Raw genomic sequence first — 22,850 nt, forward strand, 5'->3', positions numbered from 1 at the left:
TACATATGTGTTTCTGATAAACTTGCAATCATGTTTTGAGGACAGAGATCCAAGAAGCAGATCCATGTTCAGGAACTTGCTGTGTGCAAATGTAGTGTTGTATCAGTGATTGAAGAACAAACATGTCAGTTTATGGTACTTACACGCTAGCTATTTGTAACAGGCCAAAACCTAAGATTTAAAATCTGTTAGAAGAAAAAGTTTATGACCTTGGGATAGGAAGGATCTGTTAAATGAAAAATTTTTTAAAGTAGAAACCATAAAGGAAAAGACAGATCAACTTGATTCTTTAAAATGTAAAGCTCCTGGGGCTCCTGGGTGGCTCAGGTGGTTAAGCCGCTGACTTCGGCTCAGGTCAAGATCTTGCACTTGTGAGTTCAAGCCCCACGTCAGGCTCTGTGGTGACAGCTTGGAGCCTGGAGCTTGCTTCAGATTCTGTGTCTCCTTCTCTCTCTGCCCCTCTGCCTCTCACGTTCTTTCTCTGTCTCTCTCAAAAATAAATAAACATTAAAAAAAACTTTTTTTTAAAAACATTAAAAAAAAAAAACGTACAGCTCCTGGGGAGCCTGGGTGGCTCAGTAGGGTAAGCGTCCAAATCTTGATTTTGGCTCAGGTCATAATCTCATAGTTGTGGGATCAAGCCCCAGATAGGGCTTTGTGCTGAGCACGGAGGCTGCTTGCCATTCTGTCTCCCTCTCTCGGCCCCTCTCCCCCTCTCTCAAGAGAAATAATTAAATAAAAATAAACATTAAAATGTAAAAATCCTCTCTGATAAAATAAAGACACCATAAAAGGAAAAAAGCCAAACCTGGGACTGGTACCCATTTGTACCCAAATGTACACACATTTGCAATCTATATAACTAATAAAGTATTGGTATTCAGAATGTTAAAAAAAATCAACAGACAAATGATGCTATTAAAAAAAGGGCAATGGGTATGAACAGGTAATTCACAAAAGAAAAAATATGAAAGATCAATTGACATATGAAAAGATGATCAACTGTAATCAGATTATAAATACATAAAATGAGATTCCATTTCACATCTATCAGATCAGTCTGGCAATATCAGGTTTTGTCAAGGATGTGGGAAAATGAGAACTTTCTCGCACTGTGTGGGACTGTAGATTGGTGTGTACACACACACACACACACACACACACACACACACACACAATGTTCTTTGGATATATATCTTTGGATATATATCTTTGAACAATGTTATTTAAATCACTAGTAGTGAATGAATGGCTAAGTCAATTTAGTGAGTCACGGCACCTTACCAGCAGTTTATTTTAACGAAATATGCTATGTGACCAGAAAATATGAACATGTTATAGTAAGGACTTTTGAAATGTTTTGTGAAACTTTTGTTTCAGGTGTGTGCTTGTTGGATCATGATAAAGGCTAAAAACCATTGCTCTAGAAAAGGAGTCAACAAACATTTCCTTAAAGGGCCAGATGGTAGATATTTTAGGCTTATGGATCATACGATCTCTGTTACAACTACTCAACTCTGCCGTTGAAGCAGGAAAGCAGTCATAGACTTCGTGTAAGTAAATGGGCATGCTTTCCAATAAAACTTTATTCACAGACACAGATGACCACACTATGGATGGTAGATTGCTAACTCCTGATCTAGAACAGTCTTGTCCAATAAAATTATAACGCAAGTCATACATATAATTTTAAACTTTTCAGTAGCCAAATTATAGGTGAAATTATTTTAACGATATATTTATTTAACAAGATATATAAAAAATATTGTCATCTTAATATGCAATGGGGATAAAAATCATTAATGAGATATTGTACTTTTTTTTTTCAGTCTAAGTCTTCAAAATCTGGTGTGTATTTTACACTTACAGCACAGTGCAATTTAGAGTAGCTGCTTTTTAAGCTATTGGCTACTGTACTGTACATTGCTGATCTAGAGAAATTCTCACACACGGACAAGGTTATACTCGGTGTTCCTAACAGCAAGAACAGAATCATAAACAGTCGGGTGTCCATCAATAAAGGAATGGATACATTGTGGTACAGTCTTAAGATGGAAGATGAGAAAGCATTCAAAAATAAATGAACTTGATTTTGAGGTACTGATATTGAAGTGATCCTTAAATGTTAATGTTAAAAGTAGCTTGCTGCAAAGCAAAACCACAATGAGATGGTCATCTCACACCAGTCAGAATGGCCAGCATCAAAAAGACAAGAAATAACAACTGTCAGCAAGGCTGTGTAGAGAAAGGAACCATCTTGCACTGTTGGTAGGAATGCTAACTGGTGTAGCCACTGTGGAAACCAGTATGGAGGTTCCTCAAAAAATTAAAAATAGGAAAACCATATGACCCAGCAATTTCTGGGTATCTACCTAAAAAAAGAATACTAATTTGAAAAGATACAAGCACCCCTATGTTTACTGCAGCATATTTACAATAGCCAACATATGGAAGCAATCCAAGCGTCCACTGATAGATGAGCAGATAAAGGAATAAGGAACAGGTGTATATACACACCATAGAATATTACTCTGTCATAAAAAAGAATGATAACTTGCCTTCTGTAACAACATGGATGTACCCAGGGGGGTATTATGCTAAGTGAAATTAGACAGAGAAAGACAAATACCATATGAGTCCACTTATATGTGGGATCTAAAAAGCAACGTAAACAAACAAACAAAAGAAATAGACTCATAAATGCAGGGAACAAAAAAAGTGATTGCCAGAAGGGAAGGAAGTGGTGAGGGGGTGGGGGGTAGACAGTTGAAAGAGGTGAAGGGGATCAAGAGGTTCAAACTTCCAGTTATAAAATAAATACGTCACAGGGATGAAAAGTACAGCATAGGGAATATGGTTGATCATATTGTAATAACTTTGTATGGTGACAGACGGTAACTACACATGGTGAGCATTTCATAATGTACGTAATTGTTGAATCGCTATGTTTATAAACCTAAAACTAATGTAATATTGTATGTCAATTATGCTTCAATGAAAGAAATTTCTGCAAAAAACAAAAAAAAAAGTAGCTTGCAAAAGGCCTCGGGTACAACGTGATGCCATTTAAATACATTTTAAAAGTACATAATGATGCTATAATTTTTTTTAATCATATATAGAGAGTAAAATGTAGAGTAATCCTCCTCAAGTTCAAGACAGTGAATACTCTGGGTAACAACGGGAGACTGAAACAAAAACTGGATACAAAGTGATCTTCCCCTGTGCCTGTGATGTTTTATTTTTCTAAAATGGCAAAATGTTAATAATGCTTGAAAAATCTTTGGAGGACACATAGGAAAGTTCTTGTTTGAACTTCACTGTGTGCTTGAAATATTCGATAAATTGAAAATGAGCATTTCTAGGAGGAAAGGAAGTCCCTAGGACTTCCCTGAGCCTAGGTCAGCTTTCTTGAGCCCAGGTCAGCTTTCTTGTTCACCTGTTGCTGACTGTCTGAAAAGGCAAGGAACAGGAAGGATGACCCAGCAGGCCCCACAGCGGGACAGGCAGATTCAGTGAAGGTTAGTTGTACCCCAGAATAGCCTTACAGGTGGAAAAAGTTACCTCTCAGACTGAACCATTCTTCTGAGACTTCAGAAATTAGTACTTCCAAATCTAGTCACAGTGAGGGGGAAGTCACAGTCTTGAACTCACCAAGTAAAGGCAGACGAAATAAGATTATTCTTTGGTTGCAGGGTAAACCTTCTGCAGTGTGCACGTATGTGTGTGTTGCATGTGTGTGCGTGCGTGTGTGCATGTGTGTGTGTGTGTGTGTAGAGAAGTGGGGAGCTTCCAAAAGTAAACCTCGGTAAATCTAAATATCTAAGCACAAGTGGAGTTTTCAGGTTTCTGGGAATGGCTTCTGGGAATATTACTACTGTTTCTCTACTAAAAAGGCTTAAGAAGCACAGGCTCCCTCCAGGTCACAAAAACTCAGTAGGCATTTGAAATGCTCTGGTGTAAATGGGGAAGAAAAGGGGTAACCCTTTCTCTTACTAGCGAAATCTTGGGACTGATGACTCATTTCTATGAATTGCATCAAAACATCCTGGAAGCCTGTGTCATCTGCCTTCTTAAAAGAATTGCCACTTCAGTGAGGGAATAAGCAAAACTACATCAGATTTCAAAATGAAAGGGAGGCTTGCCATCAAAGCAGAGACTGGCAATCAAGTTGTTTCTGTGTGTCCTATGTATGCAACAGATTTCTCAAGGATCCCTGGAAAAGGCTTAATATCCTGAAGGTGACTATTCTGAGCCCTCCTGGATTGGTCTATCAGACATAAGGCCAAATGACCACAGTCAACAACGCACAGCAAGACTCTACTGATTGTTTTTAAAGGCACTTTCCCCTCATTAATGATAGTTTGTCTTTCAGAAAATGGGTGCAAACCACCTATAAGATGAAATCTGATGTCATGTGATTTAAGGAAGTGGCTTCAACGGGCCGAAACCACACACTCCAGTCTTTCCTCTCTGGGTGGTAAATAACATTCTTATCAGCTGCAGGGCAAGTGCGGTCCGCACAGATGTCTTTGCTCGCGCAGTGTGATAAACGATTTGTTCTTGCTCAGACTTCCTTTCCTGCCTCCCGTTGATTAGACACAGTCACAGGAGAGTCGGATGAAATACACGGCCAGTGGCACAGTGTCCTTAGAGAATGAGCCCTGCAGCTGCTGCCCGGTGTTTTCAGAATGGCTTTTCCCCCCATTGTCCTCAGAGAATCCAGCCCTGCCAGGGTTTTCTCTGTACCGTATTGGTAGAAAGCTGGAAAAAAAAAATCATCCGGGCGGAAGAGCCATCTGCCAGACTTCCTCATTCATAGGAACCAGTCTCATCTAAAAATACCCCCGAGCTTTTAGGACATCCGAAATCCTTAACGGATGCCGGGCCCTTTACAACGTAGTAGAGACTGCATCCCCAACTCTGCATGGCTGCTAGGTTCCTCATAGGACAGCACAGTTCAAAGTGTGACTGCGGCAAAGGCTCGCTGTCACTGCCCTCACTTGTGTTCAGTTCACCTGCATTTGGGGGAAGAGTTCTCTTTGCCTCTGGGGCAGGAGCTGGGAAAACCCAAGTAACACCAGCGTGCAGTTTTAGACCGGGTCTCCAGACCCTGGTACACAAGCACCAAGTCCTCGGATGGGTCACATTCACTGCTAAGTCTGGTGATGACTCGGGGAAGACCCGTGAGCTAGCTCTGAAACACGAACAGGGTAGAAGATTCGATACACATTTTTTTTTAAATTGCCAAGAAGAAGTGAAAACAGACGAGTTTTAGATGCAAATAAGTCAAGTCATGCCCAGATAAAAGAATGAGAACCTCTTACCATCCTAGACTCTGGCCTGTGGTGCCGTCCTCATCGGCATGGCCTCCCAGAGCCCGGGGACAGGCTGGGCCAGTGACTGCGGGGTCCCATGGAGCAGCCCTGAGGAGGAGGGCCAGCTTCGGCAGCGGGTGGCAGAACGCCTCGTCAGCCTGCTGTGAATTCACCGCTCAGAGCTCTCCTTTCCCCTCAGTTCCTCTCTGACTTTTCTATAAAATGCACTTCCTGCTAAAGCACAGGAAAGTGGGGACGGCGCTGCCTCTGACCTGAGGCTTTCAATCTCCAATTGTCTTGTTGGGCTCCAAGTTTGAGGCAATTCAAATGCACTCTGAAACACGGCAAGCTTCACCCCACTTATTCTCTACTATTTAGCCACATCCTAAGGTCAAAATCGTTGAATGATTCAAGCTGAAACACTGGGTTTGCTCAGTAAATAAGAGCACCTGAATTTACTTCTCTTATGCCTGTATCATCCGGAGTGTGCCCCCTGTCCTGTCTATCCTGAATACCATTCCCAAGGTTTTCAAGAAATAAATTTTGACTGCCTACTCATGGTGAGCACTGTGTTAGGTGTTAGAGATACAACAGTGAGTAGAGGTGATGCCATCCCTGCTTCAACAAACCTACAATCGGGAGATAAATATTTACCAAGCTCCTCTAAGACAGTATATAGGGGGTTCAATCCAAACCTTCAGAATAGATCTGCAGCCTTGGGGCTGAGCATCCTGACTCAAAATCTTTCTAAAATACTGCTCCCATAATGATGGCTGACCCTGATGAGCCCTACACAGAGCTCTTGTTAAGTATTCGTAACCCGGGACACCCCATTAGATCTCGGGTCCTCTGTGGTAACTGAAACACACACCCCAGATATTCTTTGCCAATCTCAATTTCAAATATTCCTCCCCCCGCCACACACACACATACACACACACTGTTTATATATTAGAACATCTGACTGGACTCCTTGTTTGAAAAAAAAATTACCATTTTGATTAATATACTACTACTTTCCCTCCTAAATCCTTTGCTCTGATTGGGCTAGTCTCCCATTGTCCCCAAAGCACTCTACATTAACTGTCCCCTCCCCACCCTGGCTCTGGGGAAACCACTGTCTCTCCCTTTCAAACCTTTACATTCCTCAAGACCCAGCATCAGTATCACTTACCTACAAATCCCTCCCAAACCACTGCAGTCTTTTCTGGCTCTTCTGCTTCTGCTGGACCTCACACCCAACTGAATCTGATTCACATCACTGGGCATTAGGTTATAATCCTGGTTAGATTATTCTAATTGTTTCATGTGAAATGGGCTTGTTACCACACCCAAATTATAAGCTGTTTGAGGAGTTGTATCATAGTCAGAGTATACTGGAACCCACAGGAATTATTAAATAGTTCTTGATTAAGTTTATCTGCCTCTGTTTCAGTAACTCGGTAGCATCTGGGAGGAAAAAAGTTTCCTTTTAGAAAAGAATTACACTTGTCCAGCAAAACTTGCAAAAGGCAGGAACACTGAGCGAGCACCCCTCCATAAAGCTGGATTCGACAGCTGAAACTTTCTCATATTTACAAAATACAACAGTCCCCAAATATCCTGAATTTTCACAAATCTTGTGGTTAAAAAAATTTTTTTCTCCAAGAGATGGGATGAGAAAGGCAGATAACTATGCCAGAGAGTTTGTATTGTTTTTATCATTGATTCTCTTTGATGAAGATGTGAAGGGGGTTATTTTCCAAGTATCTATGAGCCACCTGCAAGGGCTAATAAGTCCAGTCTCCTCTGGGGGCACGTTTCCCCACAGATTTATTAGCGTGTGTAAAGATAGGAAATCAGTTTCATTTTCGGTCAGGTGACCTCAATGTTCCCCATGGTGCAGGCCTGTTCATTTGCATCTACAGTTAATGCACTAGTGACTTCCACAGTCCACAAGCTGAAACACCCTTTGGTTCAGTGGAAAACCATTTAAAAATAGGAATAAAGCCATATTTATTTTTAAAAATAGGGACGTATACACACACACACACAGGAACACACACATTTAGGTCAGTAGTTGGTTTTAGGGAAGGATAAAAATGCTTAAATTGGTCAAACGGAAATTTGCAGGCATTTGCCCTGACTATATGCAGACATACTTTGGCATTGAGAGATACAAATATTTTTAAAAGATGACCTTTCAGGTCTCAGGAAAAAAAAAGTTCCTTAATCTGCAGCCCCCGTCTGCGGGGTAATTTTTGTGTACTTTCCTAGAGAAGCTCTGGGCTGCCAGGTGAAGGAGCGAAGAAGGCAGAGGTTTGGAGGTACCTGTCGTGGGAAGCTGAGGCTAAGGGCAGACGAGGAGCCGCTAAGGGGCAGACTAGGAGAGACCCCGTCACCAGTGCGCTACACTTTCATCTCCAATATGATCATCTAAGAACAGAGGCCTCACGTCCCGGCCTGGAAAGTCAAGGAGGACGGTCTTCCATCCGTTCACACAGGGGCAGAAAGGAAGAGATGAAAAGATGAGTAACGAGTGGACCACCAAGCAGCTGCAATCCACAGAGGGGCACCGCCCGCTGCCTGCCCCACCTACAGGCCAGCGCAGCGTGGGAGGACCCTCAGGAGCCATTAGGAAGAGCAGCCACACAGGCATTTGCATAACTTCCCCGATGGGTTTCAGAGTCACCTAGGAAGACCTCCAATGTGGTGGTTAAGACCCTGAACACACGGGCTCTGCTGCCCGGTTTGGATCCCGGCTCCACTGCTTCCAGGCTGGGTGCCTTGGAAAGGGCATCTGATCTCTCTGTGCTTCAGCCTCTCATCTATCCCATCCATCCTAAAGGGGGTAACAATAATACTTATCTCATGGGGCTGTTAGGAAGTGTCAATGAGTTAATACTTACTAAGTGGTAAAAACAGCACCAGATACACAGAGGGTGTTACTTATACAGAAAGATGAATGGATGGGATGGGGAGACAGACAGAGACAGACACACAGGGAGACTCCGCTGTCTCTAGTAAACTGGGGTTTCTAACTGGAGAGATGCAGAAAACAGCGATGGGTTGCGGACGTCACTCTCATTACCTCTACTTTCGTTGTGGTTCCATCAGGATGAGGCTCCGAAGGCACGCATTATTCTAAAATAAGTAGGAAGAACTTCTCTTTCTATCAACCAGACCTCAGTTTGAATGTTCGTATTCAAGACCTTGGTAATTTGTAGTGTAGCCCCAGGCTCAGGGGCTGACAAAGCCCACATCTGACCAGGTTGCTGAGCTCCATTATACACAAATTCAGCAATGCAAGAACCTCTTTTGTTACATTAGCCTGCTTCCCACCTGCAAAACAGAACCTCCCAGGATTCCTTCCTTGTTCACAGCCCCTCTCCGCCCCCACTGGCGGACTCTGGTGGTTGAGTAAACCATAGTAGTAGCGAATTCTTACTCACCCATTTGGGAATTACTGTTCTATTCCTGACCTATTCCTGTTGGAATCCAGCCACCAATATGATCTGTGCCTGACCAGAATCTTCCTGTTTGTAGATGACTGGTTTTGGCAACCACGCTTTCAGAATTCTCTTTCCCTCTTTCTCTTGACTCAGCAAATGCTCCAGATCTACTTGGTCGACCCAGTTTCTGAGCCCAACTATTGGCTTAAGACCTCTGTGTGTATTTAAATTAGACTTTGGTCCTGTCCTGCTGGCTTGGGAGAGTCAGACTATTTGCAACAAAGCCCCTACATGATCTGCTTCTCCACGCCCCACTCCAGCCCAGTCTGTTGCCCAAAAAGGATGAGGTTCCTTTCCCACTCACAGGTCACTTCTTCAGCCCCGTTAGCTGCTTCTCAACAGCCCCATCACCCTGGCCTCCGTCCTGGCTGGCACCTCCCCAACCTAAGTAAGGGTTGTGGTCACCCAATTCCACCATGGTGGTAGGGTTTCCCTACCCCACTGATTCTCACCAGGTGGGTGTCCTACCATTCAACTCAATTCTGACACAAGCTAACCCGGAGACAGCATCAGATTCTGCAGGTTAAGGGCTCAGCCCCGCTAAACCGCCCAGGAAAATCACAGGTTCATGATGCCACCTGTGCTCCTGACCAACAGGCTATAGATCAGAGGTTCCCACAATCTCTTCCATGGGTCCGATTCATTTGCTAGAGCAGCTCACAGAACTCAGAGGAACATTTCACTAACAGAAGGTAACCCGGGAGCAGCCAGACAGAAGAGACGCATAGGATAAGGTATCGAGAACGGGCGCGGAGCCTCCGTGACCTCTGCCGGTGCACCGCTCTGCCCACATCTCCACAGGTTCACCAACCTTGTAACTCTCCAAACGCCATCCTTTCGGGGTCTAATGGAAGCCTCGTTACATTGGCACGGTGGATCAAATCACTGGCCACAGAAGACTGAGTCAACCTCCAGCCGCTCACGCCTCCCCAGGGGCTAGGGGGTGGGACTGAAAGTTCTAACCCTGTAATCACCAGGCTGATTTCCTGGCAACCAGCCCCCATCCTTAGGTGGGTCCAAAAGTCACCTCATTAACATAATAAAACACACCTTTATGGCTCCTAGGAAACTCGTGGAGTCGGGCGAGTTTTAGGAGCTCTGTACTAGAAACAGGAACGAAGACCAACGATTTATTTCTTATTACAAATCAGGACATCACACTGGGTAACGACAATCATCCGCCATCTTCACTCCTGCACCAGTCAGTCGGCCAGTGCTTCTCCAGGAAAGTGCATAACCGTGCAGCCTGGGGCCACAATTGATTCACGTTCCCTGCCTTCAGCTAGCTCTGGGGGCTTCCTGGGAATCCTTGCACTTGACCTCCCATTCTCCAAAGCAGCTATGACAAGCTCTTCCAAACATTCATTTTTCTTTATATTCTTTGTTGCCATCCTTATCTCTGGCAAATAAGTCCTCTCTCTCTCTCTCTCTCTCTCTCATGATTCAGTCTTTCTTATGTTCCTGTTTACTTCAAGTGTAGAGAGGTGAGATCATCGTATGCTTCGATTAATGAAACACCTTCACATTGATCTGTGTTATTTTAGTTTTTCCCTTCATCCCCATCTCTACACTTATTCTCCACTTTCCCAATTTCCCATTTCCAGGTACTCACTGGGTTTCCTTGGATATATACCCTTGGATTTATGTTTTAAAAAGATATGGGGTTACTTTACATGTTTTCAATTTATATTCATTACATTGTGTTACAGATCTTGTTCTGCCTCTCTGTTATTTCACTTGATACTAGTTCAAGGTTCATCCATGTTTCTGATTATACATCCAGCCCACAGCTTCTGACTACTGTTAAGTATTTCATTTCACAACCATGACATTTTACTCTTCTGTTTTCCTAGAAAGGAATATGTGGGCTTGTACCAACCACCTGCCACTGTGAAGGATGTTGTAATGACCTTCATCATATACGTTCCCTTATTGACCTATGCGTTTCTCTGAGGCCTAACACTGAGGAATGAAGATTGTAGGGGCAGAATGTATACTTCATTTGACTCAATAATTCATATTAGGTCCACCTATACCAAGTCCTCAATATTTAGTGACTAAATGACTGTCAAGACCAAGAAAACTTCAGACTCTGAACGGTGAGGAGTCTCTTTCATTACGTTTCTCTGCTTTTATAAGAAATTTGGACCAGCACTGAAAGTAGAAAAGAAGTAGGGTCAAGGGGCTGGATTTAGGATTCACCAGTAGAGGCGATTTCTGTTTCAGGTTTTGGAGAGGACGTGAATATACAAAAGACACTTTGAGAGATTTGATGGGAGGTCACCAAGTAAATGTAACAGATCAGTGAATATTCTTATCCCAGTTCTTTTGTTTTCTTGTACTTCCTCCTCAAGAGACATGCTCTGTCCCCACATTGAACATCTCTATGAAACAGATAATCTAACTCATCACCAGCCAAGAAGACTCAGAAAATTATATGTTCTATGTGTATGAAAACGATGGTTTTGTTTTTTATCTCCCAAATTTAAATTTATATTATAGCACTAAATTTTCATTTTCAAACTATCCCTCTAAAAGATTTGACGTACTTCCTGACCCTACTCCCTCACTCACCTGTTGAGGGCATAGAAAAGAAAACCATTGCTACAAACAAAAGAGGGTATGGCTAAGTGAACACACATTATTTAATGGGTAAAAGACATAACGCTAACTCTTATTTACTCAAATACAGATCTCCAAAAAGGTTAACATTCATGGAATATTCATAACCGCTCATCAAGAGACTACAAAACATTTTGACACTAACAGTCTGAACTTTGAGGCTGTAATCAAAGAGACAACCACCGTCTGCCAAAGTCTGCTTAGGACAGCTTGGGTTGTACAGAACACAGATCGTCTCCCAGGTATGGAACTCTTAAATTAGTGTAGGGAGTAGTTATTGACCACCAATGATTTTACATTATAGATTTTAGATTCTCAATCTTAGATTCCAAACTTGGATTGATAAATATCCAGCACAGGCATCTACATCAAGGGGAGCCTTCCCGCAGGTCACCCTGTTTTCCACGTGGAGCTCCCAGGCTGCTACTCCAATTGATTGGAACTGGTGTGGAGGATGCAACCTAATGGCCTTCACGGTTCAAAAACATTCCTTCGTAAAACCTTCCTTTTGATCTGCACATATTAATAAGAATTATCTTTAAGTGCATCCCCACTGTGACTCGTTTTAAAATTCCAAAGACTTCCTCCCTTTTTTCCTGATCTTCAAGGTCCTTTTGCTTACTGATATGTCAACTTATCCCAACTGTTCTTGCATTTATCCAGGGTAGCTGTATTTTCTCATTCATTTTGACTGCCATTTGGAGCTCCCTGAAGAGCAAGACCCATTCTGAAGGGCTTTCTGCAACCCAGGAACATACATGGTAACAATGCCAATTAACCTCCTAGGTTGTAGACTTCAGATAAGTTTTTATAGCAGATGCATAAATGGGCATGAAGTGGCTGAAAAACAGCAAACAAGGAAGTCAGCGGATCATCTGACAGCAATGGATACTGGAGAGTAAGATGAGTAAAAAGGGAAGGAGTTTTCAAAGCACTCTAGAATCTGGAAGTTCCCCTTCTGCCCCCTGCCCCCATGGAGAACAGCTGTGTCTGTGAGTCAGCCTGTTCGAGAAGCACAGAGAATAAGCCATCCAAGGCATTAGACAACAGCTACACAAAGCAGGCAGCTTTACAAAGTTGTATGGAAACAGCATGAGCACCTTAACAGCCAGCATCTTTAGGGATGTGTCCCAAAGTCAATATAAAGCAAGAATGAGCAATTCTAGTACAGAGGATGAAGCCTGATCTTAAACTCTGAAAGTTATCAGCTGCAGAAAGGGCCACTGAGTATTCTTTGCAGTTGGTTTATCAACCCTGATAAAAGGAAGTCCTTTCGTGAGCAGACCAACGATCTCAAAATAACAACAAATTACTCGCACCACAAATCGTGATCATTTCTCACCAACTGGTGAGTTCTACACCCAAAAAGTAGGCAGGCAAATTTACAAAAAAGTCCCTCTGATCACTTGATGGACAAAGGGGGCTCGATCATATGCCCCACACTTGTGTTTTCCAACCCACCTCAGAAAGCATAAAAAATATATTCCCAAGAGAAGTGAAGCCACACTTAGAATTTCTTGAGACTCACTGCTGGGGAAAAAAGTCCTTAGGTGATTACTACCTGAAAGGAACATTTTTGTGGAAAGAGGAGAGGGCTGGTTCCACACACCTGCTCAGCTTAAAAAAAAAAAAAAAAAAAAAAGGGCAGCAGAGTATGAGTCCAGTTGCAAAACTGAAATGTATAATCATTAGAGGGAAATTAATCCATGAAAGGATGCATTGTGCCTATATGGTGTTTGCCCACCTTGAAGCATTAATAATTATTAACTTCAGCTTCTTTTACTCAAGGTTACAATGTTCTACTGAGCAAGGCTAGGCACAGAATTCTAGTGGGCTGTCCAGTGAAAAATCGGGCTAAGATGTGTAGTTCGCTCTGGCTTTTTTCCCCCAATTCAATAATCCTTTATTGAATACCTACTATGTCCCAGGCACTGTGCTACAAGGTAGCCTATGGGAAAGTCAAAGAAAAATGTATGAAACATGGTGCTTGCACTCCTAGGAGTTTACAATTTCTTGAGGAGATACAAATATGGATCCAATGTAATGCAGTGCAAGGCAATACTGTGTTAATTACCAAAACAGAGGCATGAACAGAGTACTGGGGCAATCCAGAAACCTGGGTTTCAGAAAGATACTGATACAAGTGTTTAAAGCTACTTGCTTCTTTCTCAAGCACAGTGCTTTTGGAGAAACTGAAATAAACAGGGCTCGGTCTCTGCCTCCAATTTAACCAGTATTTCTTGAGCATCTATTATGTGCCAGGCACCACACAGGATACTGTGTTATTACAGATGGCTAAGCATGCTCATGACCTTCAAGGAGCATCTTCCTCAACCCTGACTTTTCAAAAATAAGTGGTTGTCTATATACTTGTACTAAGCTTGGTCTTGGATCGAGTCAAAAGACACTTAAAGAAAGGACTATTCTTTCATTCCTCTTGGACGCCAAGCTGAGCTTACCTCTGTGTTACTCAACAGAATGAGAATGTGCTGAGAATCCAGTTGCTATGATGACCAGTCTCATCAAAGGAAACCAAAGAAGAGGGAGAACTGTTGGTGGTCATGTTACACACCTACTGATTCGATGTATACCAACTCAACCCTTAGGGGCCTTAAAGAGCAGAACCCCAGTGACTGACTTTTAGCACCTTAGAACATAATAGAAAGTAGGCGGTTAGTAGATATCTGATGAATTAAAGAATCGCTAATCCCTAGCTTTAGCCATGAATGTATGCTTAAAACTGGAGAAAACCTCCAAAATATTTGATATAGACTACTGCTCAACTCAGTAATTTTTTTAAATTACAGAAGAGAAATCTAGGAATCAATGTTAATGGTCCCCGGTCCAGACAGCATCATTAGATATCCAGTGGTTTTAGGTTCTATCCACAAACTCACGGGAAGAAGCCAACTATTAATTTGCTCCTGGTCGGGAGCAGGATCTAACCTTAACCTTGCATTGTGGATATGCTTTGTTCTGTTTGCCAAACTTGGTGAGTATATGTGCAGGCAGTTTCTCTCCCTGAAGTATCCCCAGTATTCATTCTTCCCTGGTCCACATTGACCTCCAGCCGACTTATCTCAGCTTTGTCAAAAAGGCTAAACACAGAGAAGATTCTCAAGGCACATATAGTGTTTTCTAATACAAACTGTGATTTTCAAAATGCCACACAGAAAAGCCATCAGCACTATGGGATTTCCTAGTAAATAGTTGCCATCCCACCATAATCCACTATAGCAGAAAGTATTGCAGGAATAAAGCATCTGGAGCTTTACGCAGATTGTAGATGGAGTCTGGAGATAAATACCAATCCGGCCATGGTACTCATATACTGAGAGTCCATGTTACCAAGAGACCACACAATGAAGTCATTTTGATCCCTCTGGTTAGCCAAGTGGCCACTTCTGTGGACAGAAAAGTGCTCCATCCGTGACCCTGTCATCACCTGTCTGACGAGAAGAATGTGGGAGGGAGAGGGGGGAGTCAAGCGTGAGCAAAGGCCCGAGGACAGACTCTGTCTCTGCTCTCTGGAACCCACCCCCCCAGAGGAAGGGGAGAATGCAGTTAAGTAGTGGGTTAAAATTACAATCAGCATGAGTGATAACTTCAAAAGTAAACGTCTCTCACTTTTTCGGAGAAATTTTTTACTTTCAATTAGTCTCACCTAGGGCCAGACCTTTGGACACTAAAACCATATAAACCTTGTCTGAGTTCTTATTCCCTTGCTGGGCTCCAACTCCTCCTCTCAGTTCAGGCCTCTCATCCTAATTTGGGGTTTCTCCGTGAAATTCCCATCTGCCCTAATCAGATGATCCTCCCTCAACTGACCTTGTCACTCAAAAGCCATATGTCATTTAAAACCAGGTTTGCAACTGCGAAGAAATAAAAGGCAGAAATAAATTTGATTCTTCTGCATCTTAATTATTTCCCCCAGGCACTGCTATTCTCATTACACTGCCTTAAGTCTTGAACATGACATTTAAACTAAGAAGTTTAATGAGAATAGCTGTAATGTCATGTAGGACAAAGGTTCTCAATGCCCATGTCCTATGCTGGGAGCCCTTTAGAGGTGTTGAAGTGCACCTAGTTTTCCTCCCAGTAGTTGAGGTACAGTCTGGGTCCGTAGGTACCTGCTGTTGCCAAGGCAACCACATGCACATCCGGGCTCACCTACTTAGACTGACAGACCTCACTGAGTCTCTGGAATGATTTAGTGCCCCAGTTTAGGGCAGAGTTCAAAGGTGAAGATTGACAGGTACTTCTGGTTAGGAGACAAACCTGTGGGAAATAAGTCCTACATGACATTACAGCAAGAGTTTTCTCCAGAACCCTAATGGGAGTTTACGGAGGACAATATCTCAGACAGACAGACAAGCTACGGCCAAACATCCAAAATAAGACCACAGGAAAGTCAGGTCATTCTCAACATCTTTTTTTTTTTTTTTTCCCCCTCCAAGCCACAATTTTGTAAAACAGGACAACAGGCAAACCAGAAAATGATTGTGTTCTTCCAGAATAGTCCAAGAAAGCAGAAGGAACTAAGTAAATGTAAGTGAAAAGTAACACTGTCCTGCATGAAACAACCCCTTTCTCTAAGAGGGTCGAGTGTATTTAATACACCTCATGAGATTCGTTCTCTTTGCTTGAAAGTGAGGCTGATTCTTAGAAATAGGACCTATTAGCAAATGGCCCATGGAAAGAAAGTAAGTTAACCTTGAATGTCATTCAAAGACCTTCTAACATCTTCCATCTTGGAAACTGACATCAGCCTAACATAGTTACCACTGTGCTACTGGTATTGGTCCTGCATCAACTGTGGGCTGTATTCTCATTAATGGTCCAATTTGCCATCACCCTGACCTGCCAGATTTGAAGACTGGGGGTTTCTGGCACCCTCCTCAGAAGGATTCAGAAGTACTGAGTTCCAGAATTAAAAATCAGCTTATGGTCCCAAGCCTGTCCTCTTATCTCCTCATGAGGGAGACGTGATGACTCAAGACATGTCAGTAATGATTAAAAAATCTTCCCCAAATGAAAATATATACGAGTTTGTTTTATTTTAAATAGTACCAGATGCTCTTTTCTCTTTTCTGGGCTCCCTTAAGCCAAATTTATTTCCCAGACTTTTTTTTCCTAAAAGCCCTTAAACTAACAACTTTTTTTGTTTGTTTTTTGTTTTTAAGAGCTGGAACCCAGGACCTCTGAGATTCCCACCTGGTTTGAGCTATGTATAATCCAATGGTTTTATCCTATAAACTGGGCCAAAAACCTCAGATCTCAACCCAGATGCTAATGCAAACCCTGAGTTATGTTGCTATGGTGACTGGATTCCTCCAAGCCCTTAATTCTTACATGAGAAAGGTTTACTTTCTTCTCTGAGGAATGAGGGGGTGTTCAGGTGGGTGCCTGGGATTGGGCCAGAAGTTTCCTATAGGGTGTGGGTGTCCCTGCCACAGTCAAGAGCTCCAGGTGGCTTTTGCCTACATAACTATACCCTCTACTGGATTCTGTTCATCTCATTTGAGTCTTTCAGCAACAGGGTGTTATAAAAGTATTGTTATTACCATCCAATTTTAGGGAGGCTCAGTCATGGCAAGTGGCTTGCTCAAGATCACTCAGCCCATAGATAAGACAGATGCATTGTAAACTTGATTTTCTGATCAAGTTCAAAGCCCATGCTTCTCACTAACCAACCCAGGCCGGAGGCAGACAGATGTCTTGTTCACTTCCTACACCTGCTGAAGCACCCTATGTATTTAGGAGCAGGGACAGTTGTGTAATTTTGGCAGGTGACTTCAGCTCCTTCTATCTCTGTTTTGTCATCTGTAAATTGGGGATGGTAATTCCTATCTCCTAGGGCTGTTCTGAGGATCAAATGAGTTAATATGTCTAATTCCCTTACATCCAGGCCTGGCCCATAGTAAATACCATATAAACGGGAGCTATTCTTAGCTGCTGGATCCCTTATTCACTCAGGAAGTTAAAACTATAGCCAAAGAGAGTCTGCAATCACCTGAGGATGTCTATACCACTGGCGGGTGGCCAGCGCAATACCAGAACAAAGTAGTGGTCATTGAAAATGCCCATGTTAGAGAGCATCATAGCCTGAGACGCCTTGATGTTCAAAGTCAAGTATTCACAGCTGCATCTCTCTGTGGTCAGTTTCCCTGCTTCTGACATCAACCCAGAGGCACGTAAGCTGAAACAGAATCACTGGAAATGACACTGCTAGAGAAAGTCTGTTTGGAAAGGCTGTCATTTTTTAAAAAACAGCAGGCTTCTCCTTTCCCTGATAGGAATCAGTTTTGCTCGAAGAAGGACATTTTTTTTTTTTCTTCCAGAATTTAAATTCCGTGCACAACTCAATACCTTTAAAAAGGCATTTATTTACCTTAGGCCTTTGAAAGGTACTTTAAACTGGCAGGAGACAGCAGCAAAGCGGTGGACAAAGCTGTGAGTTTCAGCACGCTAAAATGAAACTACTTTTTTCCCCCCATAAAAGCCCACATCTAAAGGTTACCAACCGCGCGCAGAGCCTCCTACTATTTGGCTCTTGGCTCCAACGCCTGTTTCTGGAGCACACATTTGGCATTGCCCATGGGCCTCCCCATCTCTTTGCCTCTCCAAATTCTGCAGCATAGCCTCCTTTGGCATTCTTCTGCATGTTTAAATAAACAGAGAATCTCAGGGTTTTCCCTAGAAAAGTCTGCTAAAGACACTCCAGAGAGATGGGGAGGAAAAGAGTACCAGCTTGTAAAACTACAAGCATCAGAAAAGAGGGACAGCTTAGCGGTGCTTCTTGCAAAGATTTATTTCAAATAGCCAGTCCCAGGCAGGGTACAGCCTGTAGGTCTGTTTGCTGAGCACAAACATCAACTTAGAAATTTACATAAAGGCACAAGGCCTTTGGGCAGATACTTGGTGCCCAGAGTGCCAGACCCAGAGCTTGGGCGCAAGGGCTTCTGGTAGGGGGGCAACAGCACAGGTTTCTAGAAGAGCCCTCCCCCAGTCCTCTGGAACGAGCCCGACTTACACACAGACAGTCATACTCACCTCGACTTTGGAGGCGGTGGAGGAGGTGAGAACACTTCAATCCCACTTCTGTCCTTAGGGAACTCAAAGGCAAAAGAGGCCGATTTGCTCATCCCGGTCCCGACTTTGCTGCTCTGCCCAGAGGAGCCGTCTGTGGGGCGGAGACGGTGCCAGGCAGAGGAGTTTGAGGGGTCTGTGGCGCCGTTTTCCATCTCTCGTCCCCAGCTTTGACTCAACAACTCCTGCTCCACCTCCTCCTCTTCCTCTATCCGGCACTGACGACTCCAGGCCCCAGTCTGGTACCGGGGCCGCCGCTGGTCCAAGGCTGAGGCAGTGGCGGCAGGTAGGTGGCACCAGACAGAGTCATTGGTGGCGACGCCATTGGCCCGGCAGGAGGAGGCAGAGTCAGTGGGGCCCCCGGCTAAAGCCTGGGGTCCAGGACCACCCCCAGCACTCCCCTCGCTGAGGTCAGAGAGTGGGGAGGCAGATGGCGACACTGGGGACCCTCCGGGGCTACTCTTGGACAGCTTGGGGGGAATGGCAGGCTTCCCCTTGGGTGTGTTCTCACTCGCGTCGGGGCGGTGGCTTTCTCTGGAGCTCAGCCCCTGGCCAGCTGAAGTCTCCTCTTCACCTGCCTCTGAGTCCTGGCTCAGGGGCCCGCGTGGCCACTGCACCCCCACTGCAGAGTCGGGGCTGCTCAGGTAGATCGTCCGGCGGTCCTCTTCCGGATGGGCTGCCATGACCGTGATGGTGGCTGCCACCTGGGGAACCTTATCTGGGCCTTCCCGGCCCCAGCCAGATGGCGCTTTCGGAGCCCAGGCATTAGCTGTCCATACCTGGCCCTGGCCCCGAGCAGCTGCTGCTGCGTGTTCCGCTGTGGCCTGTGGCTTAGAAGGCGCTGGAACCGCCTTCTTCCTCTTGGTGCTCTCAGCATAGATGGGTTCAGGCTGTACAGCCTCCCTGGGGTGGGCTGGAGGCTGGGGCTCCCCAGTCAGTCCAAGGCACCTGTTCGAGCCAGCGTCCTGCTGCTTCCCTGGCACAGGTTCCTTCATGAGGGAGCAGTAATCACTCTCAAGATGGGGGGCGAAGGGGCTGCTGGCCCCGCTGCTGGGACTCCCACAGGAGAGGCCGTCTGAAGAACTGGCCGCCTCTGAGGGCAGGGACAGCTTCTTGGGACCCAGGCGGGGAGGGTTCTCCGCGGGGCCCTGGCTACAGCACTCCCTCGGGAAGCTCACAACACGCTTCTGCTCCTCAGTGGACCCCGCACACACTGCCTGCCCCCAGCACACTGCTGGGCAGTCCCCTCCGCCAGGCCTGCACCGAGAACTCACACCCTGTGAGGTGGCCGTGGCCGTGGGGCTCCCGGGGCAACAATCCAGGATGGAGCAGTATTCCCCCCCTTCGCTGTCCCCTGAAGGCGAGCACCTTTGATCGCTGTCATCCTCCGAGGCCAGGGACTCCCGCAGCGGCTGTGGAGAGGGGCAGGGCCCGGCGCCCTTGTGACAGCCAGATGTCATCCCGGCAAAGGCAGCCACTTTCTGGCGGAAGCTCTCCTGAGTGGAGGTCAGCTCCTGGTAGGGAAACACGGGTTTATCTTCTCGCCCCCCCTTCTCATTGGGGAAACTCACTGGGTGGAAGGCAGTGCTCCGCTCCCCCCGGGCCTCGAGGCTGTGCAGACCAACCATGGCATATGCAGGGGGGCAGCGAGAGTGGCCATCTGCGGAGACGGAGGGCCCGGCAGGCTTCTGGACGCCACGGAAGCTGCCCAGGTAAACTATCGGCACGTCGTCCTGCTTCGGGAGGGGGAGCTTGCCGGGGGCTCGTCTCCAGATGACCTACACAGCCCCAAGGTTAAAAGACTTACATTAGACCTTGTCAGAGAAAAAAGGAAGAGAGAAAAAGTGAGAGGGAAGTGCCATGACATTGTGAACGGTCTTCTGTGCTGCAGCGAGGAAGCTCTCCAGCACGCCTCCCCCTCTGATCACCCCCCAGCCTCTCCTCCTTGTCACACCCACGAAGCCACTGGCCTTCCCAGACACCCAGCCATGCTTCCCTCCCTGGGGGCTGTCATTCTTTTGGCTTAAGTCTGTGAGGTAGGGGAAGGAAAAACCCTGAAAAGGAACATTCTGCCTTCTCCTTCACAATTGCCTGATGAGGTAAGTTCTCCTAAGAGCTTTGAAAAGAGAGTTTTGAGTTTAATTTTCGCTCCGTGTTTGTTAGTTTTTTGATAACCATGCCACAGTACGTTCCCGAAGAAACCGAAGTCTTAAGGCTTTTTAAAATACCTTGGCTGGGCGGTGGGGCAAGAGAGTGAGGGGTGGTTTCTGAGCTGGGTCCCAGCCCCCTCGCTGCTCTCTGGGCTCTGCCAGTGACCTCGGCCCAAGCCTACGTAAGTGGCCGGACTAGTTGAACTAGGAGACAGAGATGTGGACTGCTCATTCCCATCCCTGAAGTCACGGTCCCCTCGTCCTTCCCTTCTAAAGTCTCCCCCTGCCCCGGGGTGCCTGGGTGGCTCGGTCGGTTAAGGCTCAGGTCATGATCTCACGTTCGTGAGTTCAAGCCCCGCATCGGACTCTGTGCTGACAGTGTAGAGCCTGCTTGGGATCCTGTCTCCTTCTTTCTCTGCCCCTCCCCTGCTTGCTTTCTACCTGTTTCTCAAAAAAAATAAATAAATAAAAATAAACTTAAAAAAAAAAGTCTCCCCCTGCCCCCAAACTTTTAGAAGCAGCCTCAAAGTAGGGCTTGCATTTGCTTCCTTTCCCAGATGATTCTGTACTGAAAGAGTCCTTGGGTTACGTCTGTGAAGGCTGAAGGTAGTGAACGTAGCCTGGCGAGTGGGTATGACTGGCTTACGACAAATAGAGCAGGGACATGGAGCTACGTGCAACCACAGGAAGTGCCTCTCTTCAGTTAAGCCACCTCCGATATAAAACTGACCTCTGATTTTACATAGGCTCGCGCACCCTTCCTGATCCACCCACCATGATGGTTTAGGAAAACTACACTAGACAGAAAGGTCAAACAAGTCCCAAGCAGTTTGAGAATGTCCTAGACTGACTGACAGCATCTTAGACACGTCTAGAGGCAGCGGGCTCTGCACGGCCTCTAAATAACTACACCTTTGTAAGGGTGACCTGTGGGATGAGCAGAACAGTCTAATCTCTAGGGATGTGACCGTCTTTAGTTATCCCAGGTCAAAGTTGCTAAAATCCAACGTTCACAGCTGGAAATTTGAACGCTGGCTGGGAACTGGATATGAAGGAACTACTGCTAATATTTTAAGGGCGATCTTGGTATTGCAGTTCTATTTTTTAAGAAGACTTTATCTTTTAAGACATGTACGGAAATGATGTGATATCTGGGATTTGCTTCAAAATCACAGGGAAGGCAGGGTGGAGGTGGGGGTGGAGAGGAAGCAAGACCAGACCGGGTCATGAGTTGGTCTGTTGACACTCATGGTGAAGGACAGTGGGATGCAGGGCGTTTGTTATACAATTACCGCTACTTGCGTATATATTTTTAATTATCAATTAAAACATTTTTTAACTTAAAAAAAAAAAAAAAAAGCTTCATTTTGGTGTGTCCCCAGATAAATAATTAACCCAGTCTGCATTTAAACTTGAGGAACTGGATTGATGGTTCTTGGCCTAAAGGGACAGCTGGAAAGGAGGGCAGCAGCCAGGACGGGGCAGTCATAGGGTGAGCTGACGGGAAGCCATCCTGTCCTGCAGAAGTCTTGCTCCAACAGCCCTCCCTGGCTGCCAGCCAGTCACCAAGCGTTACAACAAGAGCGGCCCCTGTAAAAATACCACACGGGTTCGTCAGCCTCACCTGCGAGACTTCGGCGCTCAGGTTCGCCTCTGTCCACACGTCAGAGGCGTCTGAGCTCATCATGGTGGGCTTCACGGCGATGGTGGGCTTGGAGTAGGGGGAGCTGTTCACAGTGTCATCTTCCTGGCGGCAGGTCTCCGCCCTGGGGGGCAGGCGAGGTGGAGGGGGCAGGCTGCCTGCTCGCGGCTGGGGATGGCCGGGTGCCAGCTGGTGGTCACTCCTCAGGCAGAAGCAGTTCTTGCAGGACCCGGGCTTCCAGATGTGCTCCACAAAGTCACTGCACGCAGACATTTTTGGGCTCGCGGGGCTCAGTCGGACGGTCTGGTGCATCTTGAGCAGACAGTGTGCTGGCTCATCTTGTGCCCAGCTCTCTGGCGTGGTCTTATGAGAGGCAGATGCGGGGCACAGAGCGGCTCCCGGGAATGGCAGGGATCTGCCTGATCAGAGATCCACGCGGCCAGAGGACGGCTGCATTACCCTAGAGTCTAATTATTTGAATGGGGAGTAGGAAGGGGAGGGAAGAGGAAAAAGGGAGAGGAAAAGGTCAAGATTAGCA

General features: G+C 45.5%; 1 protein-coding gene across 2 annotated transcripts in view; it reads right to left on the reverse strand.

Moving 5' to 3' along the window:
• PRAG1 (PEAK1 related, kinase-activating pseudokinase 1) overlaps positions 1-22,850 on the reverse strand; it is a 51,677-nt gene that overhangs the window by 23,908 nt on the left and 4,919 nt on the right. The window contains exons 2-3 of one of the 2 annotated variants that reach the window (XM_043560486.1): positions 22,295-22,779; positions 18,485-20,298 (exon numbers count right to left, since the gene is read on the reverse strand). In XM_043560486.1, the coding sequence (XP_043416421.1) occupies positions 18,485-20,298; positions 22,295-22,624 (2,144 nt within the window). In that variant the 5' untranslated portion in view covers positions 22,625-22,779. Of the gene's footprint in view, positions 1-18,484; positions 20,335-22,294; positions 22,780-22,850 lie in introns of those variants that run through there. The other variant, XM_043560495.1, reaches the window with a different exon arrangement.

Source organism: Prionailurus bengalensis, chromosome B1, assembly GCF_016509475.1.
Source record: "Prionailurus bengalensis isolate Pbe53 chromosome B1, Fcat_Pben_1.1_paternal_pri, whole genome shotgun sequence".
In the NCBI taxonomy this organism is placed as follows: Eukaryota; Metazoa; Chordata; class Mammalia; order Carnivora; family Felidae; genus Prionailurus; species Prionailurus bengalensis.